The sequence below is a fragment of the Cololabis saira genome, chromosome 23 (genome assembly GCF_033807715.1).
Source record: "Cololabis saira isolate AMF1-May2022 chromosome 23, fColSai1.1, whole genome shotgun sequence".
Classification (NCBI taxonomy): Eukaryota; Metazoa; Chordata; class Actinopteri; order Beloniformes; family Belonidae; genus Cololabis; species Cololabis saira.
In genome coordinates this window covers 15494133-15506769 of record NC_084609.1, presented here as the reverse complement: position 1 = coordinate 15506769, position 12637 = coordinate 15494133, and the positions used below count along the sequence as shown (strand labels likewise).

At 37.0% G+C, this 12637-nt stretch overlaps 1 protein-coding gene across 5 annotated transcripts in view; it reads left to right on the top strand.

Annotated features, from left to right (window-relative positions):
- The window catches only part of abcc9 (ATP-binding cassette, sub-family C (CFTR/MRP), member 9), a 70943-nt gene that overhangs the window by 31956 nt on the left and 26350 nt on the right, over positions 1-12637 (top strand). For 2 of the 5 annotated variants that reach the window (XR_009770873.1, XM_061714981.1), the window contains 7 exons: positions 1723-1795; positions 3904-4009; positions 5845-5883; positions 6935-6973; positions 9053-9154; positions 9847-9931; positions 10050-10130. Coding sequence is in view for 3 of the 5 variants with exons in the window: in XM_061714981.1 (XP_061570965.1) it covers positions 1723-1795; positions 3904-4009; positions 5845-5883; positions 6935-6973; positions 9053-9154; positions 9847-9931; positions 10050-10130 (525 nt within the window). In the remaining 2 variants the exon portion in view is untranslated. The remainder of the gene's footprint in view (positions 1-1722; positions 1796-3903; positions 4010-5844; positions 5884-6934; positions 6974-9052; positions 9155-9846; positions 9932-10049; positions 10131-12637) is intronic. The other 3 variants (XR_009770874.1, XM_061714983.1, XM_061714982.1) reach the window with 2 other exon arrangements.

Below are 12637 nucleotides of genomic sequence, written 5' to 3'. Positions count from 1 at the left end.
TGTTCTTTTCATAATTTGAGCAAGTGGGAGCATATAGATGTTAAACAGCAGAGACCCCAGAATTGAAACTTGAGGAACTCCACGTGTTATTTCTGTTAACGCTGAGTTACATAAAGACATAAAATAATCGCTGTCTTTTAGATAGGATTCCAATCAGGCAAGTGCTGTGCCAGAAACTCCCACCCAGTTCTTCAACCGGTCTATCAATTTCCCTTCGGGGATTAATAAAGTATTTTGAATTGAATTAATTTTGAATGTTATGGTCAACCGTGTCGAATACAGCACTGATATCCAGTAAGACCAAGACTGAAATGTTGCCACTATCCATATTGGAGCAGATGTCATTAGGGAGCTGTCTCAGTACTGTGATGTGGTCAGAAACCTGACTGGAAGACATCAAAACAGTCATTTAATGTTTGGAGTTTATGCAATTGTTGAAAAACAGCTTTTACTACTTTTTTTACTAAGAAAGGGGGGGTTTATACGGGCCTATAGCCTATAAGTGACCTGTCTGGTTGTTCTTTTTTAGAAGTGGCTCATTGACTGCTGTTTTTAGGCACTGACAAAAGATACCTGAAAGGCCATACAATGTTAAAAAACCCTGCAGTTGGAGTAGTTGCACTAATGCAATAATATGAATTTTTCTGACATCAATTAAACATTTTGTTTTCTGCTGCTGTTCACTGTTCTTGTTTTGTGGTTGAAGCTGTTATTTATAAACCACATATTTAGTTATAAAAGCTGGCATTACTGAAAATGTTTGTAATGTCACTTTTCAGTCTCCTACTGGGGTAATCAACTGAAATATGACTCAAGAACTTCTATGTGGACCATAATCAAAGCTTAAAGGTTATCCTAATGTAAATCACTATTTCTCAGATGTAATTTAGGTTAGCCAATAAAATTCAAACTTTCTGTCCATGTTTTTGATCAAATATTTGAAATTTAAAAAACTGAGAATACTCTGATCTGATAGTAATGGGCAGTAATCAAAGTTAAGAGTTGTTTCCTCCTCACAGTTGTCAGCTGAGATAAAGAAGTTGATTTAATGGTTCCTTTGTTTTTTTTTTACTCTTTCATTGACTTGCGGAAGTCAGAGTTCACTTTTCTAATTAACTGCTCGAGTTCTCTCCATTTGAAGTATTTGAGATTCCCATTACTAATGTCATCCGATCAGTTTTGAACCTTCAAACACTTCACATTTAGCACACGAGCTTTGAAAGATCTAAAGTGAGCACATCAGGAGTAGAGTGATGTAAGTCCAGATTTATGAAGTTTCTTTTTAGTGGATAAAACTGTAACATAAATCAAAGGTAATTGCAGAGGGTTTCCTTATGGGAATGAAAGCTCTGTGGATTTGATAAAGACATCCGCTCCAGATCCACTGATACAACAGTGTTTTATTTGTCAGTTTTGACTGAAGCAAACGGCCCAGAAATGTTGAGAGATGAGAATTTGGCTTGGTTTCCGTCATAATATGAGTACAGCATGACTTCCTTCATGTGTGAAGCCGCTATCTCTACAGTGGTCACTGCCATGAACTGACTATTGGGGTTTATAAACTCTGGGTCACAGGACACATTTGGGTCGTGTGCTTTCTTCTGGAGGGTCAACACATAACAAGGAAACCGCACGTACGCGTGCTGCACAGCATGAATAAATCACTAACGCTAGCTGTTTGACTATTTTCACTCTTTTTCCTTCCCTCTTATTTTTGTCCAGGTGAGCAATGGCGCCTTCACCTGGGGAAACAACCTACTGACTCTGTCGGACATCAACATCCGCATCCCCACAGGTAGATCTAACATTTTATCACTATAAATAGCCTAGAATCCAAACCAGTCAATGTTAAAACCAGAAAATGGCATTTATTGAAGCTAAATCCAAAAGAACTGCATGAAGAAGTTGATCTTTCCAGATAAATAAAGGCAAAATCCCTCTATTTATTCATCATCTATACCTACAGTATTATGGGTCTCCGGAAAGGAAAACTGTTTGAGTAAATGTGTTGTCTCTTATTGAACACCTCAACAAATCTAAGCTTTGTTCAGTTAGTAACTTGTACAATTAGCAAACAAATTCAGCAAAGTGGTTGGTGTATATGTCCATAATTATTAAATTACTTTGAATAATTATGCCAACAGAATTTCTACTCTAATTGCTTCAGAGAAATATATTTTCATTGTATGTAATGCCAAGTGCAGTTTCACTGTTCAGTTGTGTTTACTGCAGCAATTGTACCACATTTTCTCAAATAAAGGTTGACTTGTCATATACTCATCATCATAATAAGTATATGTATGATTAAACACATCTTAAATGGATTTGCAGTTTAACTTGGAACGATCACGAACCAATGTACGCAAGCTTTGAAAGTCATTGGATAATAATTTCAAAGAGTTGTTATTTCTGTGCTGACTAAAATAATCTTGATTCATATTTTTTTCCCATAATCAAGCACCCTTGACACAACACCACCTTTAGCTGAGCTTTTATTGCAGCTGTTTGATCTCATGTTTTCTGCAGGAAGTGCAGCTCAATTCTGATATCACTTTGTTGAATTGTAGACATATTTAAGGAATGACTGTATGTGATGCTTTACGGCTTTAATCTTCAAAACGTAAGCTGGAGCTGTAGACACACAATGAATGTGTTTAGTTAACCGGCTGTCCATTCATTTCAATCAAAGTCCCAACTCTTTCACACTCCTAGTGAATTACGGGCAAACAAACTACTTACTTCGTAGTCAAACTGATTGATCACATTAAAAATACATTTTCATCTGTATATTGCTAATCAGAATTTTGTTGGTTGGAACGAACAGACGAACAGGATAGAAGTCTTTCTTTTCTTGAAAACAAAACATCATAGAAATTAAATAAAAAATCGAGTTGGGATGGTTTTAATTGTGCATCTGTGTTAGTCATCTCTCCACTGAGACAAACATGGATTCTACTGCACCTGCTGTATAGAGACGCACGACTTCCCCCCAGTTTAGCTTTTACAACTGTAAACAGGTTTTACTGCAAGTAATGCTGCGGTGTTGCCAAATGGCAGAGTGCACTCAACAGGAAATTCTTGTCTTTATGTTCTCATTGGAAGATCACTTTTTTCTGTATTTCATTGGGGGATGCTTTACATGAATGAAATAAAGTTTGACAAATATAAGTCACTAGCTCAATGATGAAGCTCCGACTGAATGAAGCATGCAGGCTGCAGCCACGCTGCATGCTTGTCATGGAAATACCAAGTGTCTGGATGGCTGGGTCATGTTGCAGAGGCTGCCAACAGATGAGCCGTGTAATATCTCACCCACTTGGATGACTTACTTGCTGCCTTAACCATATTACCACTAAGACAAACAGGATTTTGTTGTTTTGCCGAAGTGGAAGTGCGATTTCACTCGAACGCATCTTCTATAAATAAAACAGATTGAAGAGATTTAGTATGTCAGCTGGAGCAATACATGTCAACATGGTTTGCATGTTTTTCCTACTCCTCCAGGGGAAAGCTTGTAATACACCTGTGGAACACGGTGGAAGCTTGTCTTTCATTTTAGCTGGACTCAGGTTGCATGTAGTGTGGCTCTTGACCAGCTTCCTTTCCCTTCAGCTTCAATTAAACCAAAATGTTATCATACGTATGCAGAGCTGCCGGTCAGTTCTCCAGATCTGGTTGTATTTTTTTATTTTTTTTGCTGTTCTGCCTATTTGTGAAGATCATGTCATCAAATAACATTTAGAATTTTTTTTTTTTTTTTACCTTTTGTGAGTTAATACAGAATAATAAATGCATTTCTGAATTTGAGAGTTGATTTAATGGCTTATTCAAAGGCCTGTGGATATTAGCTAATGTTCAATATGTTTCATTAGTGACAGCTTCCCTCTTCCATTTGTGTCTCAGGTCAGCTGACAATGATTGTAGGTCAGGTGGGTTGTGGGAAGTCCTCCCTGCTGCTGGCCATGCTCGGTGAGATGCAAGCAGTTGATGGAATGGTCTACTGGAGCAAGTAGGTCCTCTTTATCAAAATTATGAAAAGAATATATAGAGTATCAAATGTCATATATATTAATTTTTTGATTTTTCAAAACCAGAACCAATTTAGGGTTGTAAAGAGTAGATTTTTACCTTTAATGATCATCTTTTGTTTTATCCCACACTATAACCAGATCTGCATGACAAACGTTTATCTAATCGAGATTAAAGGTGTTCAACTTTTTTTCTTTCAAAAGTGACCTTGATAATGATAGATTAATAAACTGTGAGGTGACTTTTATCAGGTATTAATGGACTTAACAACCTCCATAACTTTCTGATAATGAACCAAGCCCATATTGAGCAGTGAATTAAAGGTACATTTTTATCCAATTAATTTATACTTTTATTATTTTCTTCCGGATGTTTTCGGAAAGTTGTCTTCCAAGTTTTTTACGTGCTCTGAAAATTAAAATATTGTTTTTAATGAGTGTTATTTTTTATTGAAGAATCAGTTGGTAGCAGTTGTAGGTAAATATAAAAACAACACACACTTTGTGGTTTTTACAGATTTTATTTTCTACATCTCACTTCAACTGCTGTTCACTTTGCAATATGATAGATAATGAAAGATGAGGGAAAATTAATAATTATACTGGTCTAAATGTGAATCTTTATTTTTGTGCACAGAGAAACACTGATGGGAACATACTGACTCTTAGAGGGGTTGATGGTTATTAGCCATCTGTGTACTTTCACCTTCCAGTTAAAATGTGTAGTTTAATGATGAAAAACATACATACATTATCTCCTGTACAGTAGCTGGGATCTGTGGATGGAGATTTGTCAAAAATATGCTTTTATTGTGAAAAAAAATCTACAACATTATCTGTAACAATGTCAGTTTCCTTATCTACTAATTCACACATTACCAAGTGATGGTTATTGAATCATGTCATCAGTAAAACTGACTCCTCAATCAAGAGAAGTTATACTGGTGCTCAGTCTTGTGTTAATCTTAGTCTGACGGATCCCAGTGCCCAGACTTAAACGATTGTAGCTCTCTGTCAGGATACAGTGATTTATGTACAATATAAATGAACTTTGAAGATTTTTCTTGGAAAAATGAATATCCTTATCTTAACTCTAAGAGTCTTCTTACACCATCCAATATTTTTGTCATAGTTAGTATCAAGAGCTTTATTTTTAGGCTGGAATACTTGATGGAAGGCTGTCAGTGAAACATCAGACTTTTTATTAAATCCACAAGCACTCGCATGAGAGGCATAAATGCCAGTTTGTATCCTGTAGTGTTTCAGTATCCTGTAGTGTTTCAGTAGTGTTTGACCCGCTGCAGCATTCAGACATCTTCACAGATAAATTGAGCAACCTTCCACATGGTATAAGCACACCCCGACAGTAGCAGCCTCCCCTAGTGGGCCTCACAAAACATTATAGGAAGGGCTCAAAGATCATGACATAGAGTTTGAGGTGGTCACCCTGCCTCCAAACTCCCCAAATTCCAATCTGATGAGGTCTGATGGTTAAAAGCTGTGAAAAGCAAGTCCAAACCACAAAGACCCCACTCCACAACTGATCATTTATGAGAGCTTATGAGAGCTGTTGCCGTATCTAAGTTTTTTGCAGGGTGTATTGACACTGTGAAGTCATGTCAGATAGGTGTGCTTTTGCTTTCTTAGATCTGAAATTATGACTAGAATGTTTCTGCACACTTTTTCACATGCAAATTGTCAGGCTGCTGACAAAATTTGCAATTCTGCACACTTAACTTTGTTTGCATGTTTGGGTCTTTGCTTGTGATTTGAGTGTGTGTCTTTTGCTTTACCTCTTGCCTTCATGCCACATCAGCCTGCCTGAATGTGAGATGGTCCACGAGGGGAATATAAGGTACTTTCTTCCTCCCTTTTTCTTTCTGGTGGCTTCTCTCTGAAGCGTTCATCAACACTGACTCTAGATGGGGCTTCATTTAGGTTAATCTATTAAAGCTTTTTTTTGCATCACCAGACTCTTTCAATGTGATCTGGGTTCATTTTTTTTTCAAATAATGAGTGCAGCCAGTTTGACATGTTCTGACACATTGCTCAACCAAATCAGAAACAAGGACCACTGTGGATGTTGTGTATAAGAATGTGCTTTGATTCTAATGAACTGTATTTATTTAGCAACTGCATTGACTCAGCATTTAATTTAATCCTAAAGGTGTTCAGGGAACTTTTGAGTCAAGAACTGGGGTAAACAAGGGATTAATGGCACATATCTGTTCATTCATGATAAGTAATGAAATGAATCCATTACTTTTGAATGCTGTCTTAGCGCACCTGGAGCTGAGACGGTGTATAACCAGTCCGTTTATTATACTCACTGTAAACACTTTTGCATGGTGTTTATGCTACAAAGGCAGTTCTACATTATGACAGTAATGAAAACTGTCTCACTGGAAAGCCAGATGACCATATTCAGCGGCTCGTTGAGTGCATGTTTGGATGTTTAAGTTAGACCTTTGTCGGATCTGGCTTGATTCTGAAGTTGATTCTGTGCTTGCAGGCTCTTTCTTAAAAGGTTTTCTGATGATACTTTCTCCTTGAAAGCCCTCAAGTGCAAAGAATAGGAGACATCATTGTCGAAGAAGTCACGAAACCTAATTATCACAGACAATGACTACAACACTTTGTTTTTTTTAGGGTGGGAAGGTTAATTCGATAAACAGTTGGCGGGCTAACATCATGTCTTCACCGTCTGGGGTTTGACATGAAAACATTCCACTTCTTTTTTTATGTTTGCTCCTCTTTTCACACCGCGTGACATCTTGCTGCTCGTCTCTGTCTTTGTCTTTTTATGTCAGTATTTTATCTTCTTTGGCCGCATGTTTCCATTCACACACACAGATATACACACCTCTGATGACATTATGTTAATTCTAACAAACTGACTTTGACAGTTGGTCAGAGACAGAGGAGTCTGACGAAGACATCGGGAGGTACACGCTCTTCTTCTGGTCTACTGTTTTTCCTCATCAGTTTTAACTTCATCTGTTCTTGTCATAAGATAGTACTGTTTTGAAAACCACTCAAAGATGGCCTCCATGGTGTTTTCCATGCTTTGTTGCTCATGAACACAAACATATGCGCTAAACTTTTGTAAATTAGTTTTTAATAAACAACGGGGAAAAGAGAAATTCAGGTATTAAAGTAAAATTGAACCCTTTAAGTAGCCCTGCATGAGACACTTAATATTTAATATTTGCTCGGGGATCATGTTCTGGGTCTCTGAAAAATACGCCATATCAATAAAGTGGAGTTGAATTGAATGGAATTGTGTACTATAGCCAGGCTGGTAACAGTTTCCACACCTCATGAAATATGTAGATTATTTATGGTACTGTAAAGTACTACATAATAGGTTTTTCTAATCATCTAGTTTAAACATTTTGTTGCTTACATCTTTTGGATGTATGTTAATATAGTCATCACTGTCATGTTAGGCACACAGCACCTCCAGAAATAATTAATAATCCATGAATTGAGTCAAAATTGTCTTATTTTGAGCAAAAACATCTTTACCAATAGGGTGCAAAAAATTTTCTTGACTAGAATTATTAAAACTAGCAAAATAATCGAAAGTAGTCCTTCAATTTCCATGAAACAAGGCTTTTCTGTTTTCTTAAAAATGAGTTTTTACAGTGCAGATTAAGAATCGTTGAGACAAAGTTTTGAGAGCAAAGTAACTCGACGGTTGGAGCAGAATGGTGGACGACGTCCAGGGTCTGTTGTCTCTTTAAAACATATTATATTATATATTATGTGTGTGTTCAGGAGCAACTGCAGCCTTCAGAGCGTACTATCTTCTCATCACATTGCTGTTTTCCCATCAAGGATGCCATTAGTATTATGTGTCTGATCTGGAGTGGTTTGTGCTTTGTGTGCTGGGAGTTGTTGCCCCACCTCATATAAACAAACTTGCCCTGCTAATGACTAGCGGATGTGCAGATATTCTTCCACAGATTATATTCAGTCTTCTTGCAATATCTAAAATTATATTCTGGATGTGATCAAACAAAATAGAAGACAAAACAGTTGTGTTTTATGGATTATAAGCTTTGGAAAACATGAGAAATCTCAGCCACAAATTAAAGTCAGAAAGTTATTCAGTGTTTTCCAAAGAAAACGAAGCAGTCCACAAGTATGTCTGAATAAAGTACAATTAAAAAAACAAGCAGTTTGTACTCTTAAAATAATGTCCAAACTATTTTTATTGGTGTCTTTAAGTATTCTCAGCAAACTCCCAGCAGAGTTTTACAGCAGTTGTTGTCCTGGTTGATGTTTTGTTTGTGTTTGTGTTGCTATATCTAGTGTTTGTTGTTGATCATTTGCAGTTCATCAATAACCTGATCCATCATCCAAATTTACCCAACATACTGTATCTGACGATTAGTTTTTTTTGTGTTGCAGTGAAGCTTGACCATTTTTTTTCTACATGCAATTCTGCACCTCCTCCTCCCTCTGTCATGCTTTGGTACGACGTTCATAAAGCTGATTAGAACAGGAACATTGACCTGTTATCAGCTGTGCTGCAGGCAGGCACAGTTTTCTTAAATTACATTTAAAAAATCAGGTTTTGTGACAAGCCTACGATAACAAACTGCAATTTGTGTGAAGAGATATCCAAAGTTTGTTTGCTGAGATAGAGTTCATGAATTATTCAATATATAATATTTGATTTGTAATTATACAGTAAATAAATTCTTATTCTGATGGTTAAAGCTGTGTAACTAGTTATATATGTGTACACATTAAATTGCGATTCACTAATCTCAAATAATGGTGATGTACTTAATAATGAAAACATTTAATTACAAATGTATTTCTAAAAAACAGAAATTTCTCTGATTATTTAGCTTGAATTAATAGTAAAATATCATCATCATCCTACTTTGAAGAGTCATGTTATGCAACTTGTCAGTGATAACAGATCGGTGTTCCTGCTCTCTAAAGCTTTATGAATACAAGATCTGGAGTTCTCACCTGCTACCTGTTTACCTCTGTTTCCCATGATGCAGTAAGAACAGAAACTCTGTGGCCTACGCCGCCCAGAAGTCCTGGCTGCTCAACGCCACTGTGGAGGAAAACATCACCTTCGGCAGCCCCTTCAGCAAACAAAGGTAAAGCTTTTGGTTTCTTTTTATTGTTTAGTGATATTGTGTTGTCTCTTCTCTCCTCTCAACCCCCGACCGGTCGAGGCAAATGGTCTTCCTGGTGCCGCCAGTGGTTTCCTCCTCTGAAAGGGGAGTTTTTCCTTCCCACAGTCGCCTGGTGCTTGCTCAGGATGGGGATTGTATTGCAGAAAAGTTTGATGCCATCTGTTGGTTTCCTTAGCAAAGCAATAATAATTATTGTTATTTGTTTGGTTTTGTATTAATTGGGCTACTTTGAAATGAGTTGAACTGTGTTTTTACAGTTCCTTGAGATTACATTTGTCGTGATTCTATGCTATATAAATAAAGCTGAACTGAAATTGAATTGAATTGTAGTTATGTCCAAATCCAAGTAGCATTTGCACGACTACAAAAACAGCTATTTTACGGATTATTATTATTATTTATTATTAAGTAAATATCTTCATGTTCTTCATGTTAGATCTCTGCAGGGAATATTTTATCCAACATTCATCACATCAGTTTTTTTCACCATCTAGAGTAATCTCCCGCCATCTAGTCCATGTGTGAACAAGCAAATGCAGACAAAGTCTTGACCTGGTTGTTCAGACACCCCTCAGTGTTCATCTTTTAAAACGCCTTCAGTGATTCTGTCTTTCCCTGACCTCTGATGGCGGTGTTTACCTTGTGTCCCACAGGTACAAAGCAGTGATTGATGCCTGCTCTCTTCAGCCAGACATCGACTTGCTGCCTTTTGGAGACCAAACCGAGATTGGAGAGAGGGTATGCATCTATATCAGTTATTATGACAACCGACGAGTTTATTGACCTCAGCTGTTCTTCTAGGAGGCGTAATCGGTCAGTATAGTGATCAATGTTCTCTGTTGCTTTGCTGATTTAGGGCATCAATCTGAGTGGAGGTCAGAGACAAAGAATCTGCGTGGCCAGAGCTCTGTACCAGAACACCAATATCGTCTTTTTGGTAAGCTAAATGTCTTAAAAATACTAAAAGTATGAGACGATGCTGCTGCGCTGAGATGCTACATCTTGATCCAGAACTCTAAGAACATGTCTAACATTTGTTTCATTAAGTTAAAAAAATGAGGAATTTTGAAACACTTGGATTTCGACTGGTAATTCTGGCACTTTGTAGTTTTATGTTATGATGCATAACCATGACAACAGGAGAGTTGTTTTAAAATAGGACCTGATCAAGCTTTCAAAAGCACAGTTAATTCCCTAAATGAGGGACCCAATCTGGCAAATTGAAGAAGATCCTGTGTAGGAAGATTTTCGAGAGAGAGAGCAATATATTTTAGACTGTTTATCCCCTTGATCTTTGTTGGGAATGTGAGATTCCTGGCAGTTGAAACAGATAAGCTTCATGCCCTGAAAAAGACAGTCAATCATGAGTGCATTATTATGAGATATGGCTACTGGGGTCTTCAGCACCATATACATAACATTTTCTGAAATTATGTGCAGAAAGAAACAACAGAGAAAATCCACATGTATGACATGAATTGTGCAACAATTAGCATTTTGGCTTTAGCGAACCAATGCCATAGACTAGTAACATTAGTTTAGCCCACCTACCAATCTACAAGCAGCATTCTGCATCATATTTCATTCTTTTTTGCAGAAAGTTTTATCTTTTTAGGAGGAAAGCAGTATCAATATAACCCTTTTTTCCTCTTTTTCTTCTTTATTGATTCTTCAGATGTGTGGGTTTTTAATGGGTGAGGCACTTTTGTTGTCCTTGATGTTCAGCTTTAGCTGTGGCTTATCTATATTTATCTTTAAATGGTCTATCTAGTAGGACTGCTGTGGAAGTAGAGCCCGCCCTCAGCCAGTGTTAGTTCCCGTTATTCATTTGAATGTACAAAGGTAGACCGACGGCTACATTGATGTATATCACCTCTAGTGGGACTAAGTGACCTGCGTGAAGGTGACAAAGAAGTATTACAAAGCACGACAGTCAGTGTTTTCAGTACCTCAGTCATCAACACAGCAGATCTATGTGTTTAACTTGCCATCAGAACAATTTAATCCATTTAGTTTGTTTTTTTTGGGGTGCACTTTCTACATATTACACCCTCAAATGGAAGCTATTACTGTAAATATGTGTCCTATCTTGCTCTTGCTTGCTACGGCTGAAGTGACATCCTCCATCGTGTTGATCACAAAGAGTGATGGTTTGTTTGGATGTGATTAGTCATCTGAGAAGTAGCGATGCTGCACATTTCTGAAAGGTTTTGAGTCACTTCCAGACAGGAACGAAGGACCTGTTAGATCTTTACGCACCCTTTTATTTACAGTGTCCCTTGAGTTATGTTTTGTGTAAGATTTGTAATTTTCTTTCTACTTTAGTCTGCCAGAATACTGCTGAATTAGATAGATGACTTGTTTTCTTTATGGCTGGTGTGTCATGCAGTTTAACATGAGCTGTCTGGAGGAACCAGGTCTGTTTTTTACTTTGTATTTCTCTGCTCTGCTGTCATCTGTTTATCTTTCTGAATTCAATAGTTTAATTTCCTCCTGCTACGCAAAGGTTTAATTATTTATCGAGCATACATTTCACGTTAAAAGGTATCACTGGCATTCTTTTATACCCAACTGACACTTTGTAATGTCTACAACAGTCTATTAGAGTCAATAAGTCAAAATGTCATATATAACAAGGAGTGCATGTTTTCTTAAACTGTATATTAACCAGGATATGGTAGGAATTTAGGAGTGGATTATACTGTAGATGTCATACTCCTTCATGGAAGACTTCAAATAATCATCCAATGATGTTTTATGTCCCACAGGGAAAATTTAAATAATCCACACCCTGTCATGATATAAACTCGGATGTCTGCAAACCAGTGGGATAATTTGTGACCTTCGCTTAAAAAAAGCTATTTAACTAGATTTTGTAGTTCTGTCACGAGATCATACCGAAAGGAGATGAAAAAAAAATCTTCACTTGAAAACCTTTACAGTTTTTCACAATTGTTTAAATACATTTCCTGATAGACTACCTCACTTTCTCAAAACTCTAAACACAAATTACAAAACTCACACACAAAATGCAAAATCCTACACTTCTCTTGCAAAAGCACACTCTACCCTCAAAACAGTGTTAACTCTTCGCTAAATGGTATTTCCTTCTCAAATGCCAAACACATACATCATTTGAGTAGACATTTCTAAGCACCCACTGAACACTGATGTGCAGAATGGAAGACACTATAGTATGAATGGAAAACACTATATGAAGCCTCAGTAGAATCATGCATTTGTATGTTCAGTGTTTCACCTTCAGCTGTTGGATGTAATATATCACCATATAGTATTCTTATGTATAGGCTACTCAAATAGAAAACAACACACAATTCTTTACTGTAACAACAAATAATATTTTACAGTATTTGGACTCAAAATGTGCAGTCCACTGGACATCACAGCCCAGAAAATAGAAACAGAACAAAAGTATTAGGCTGC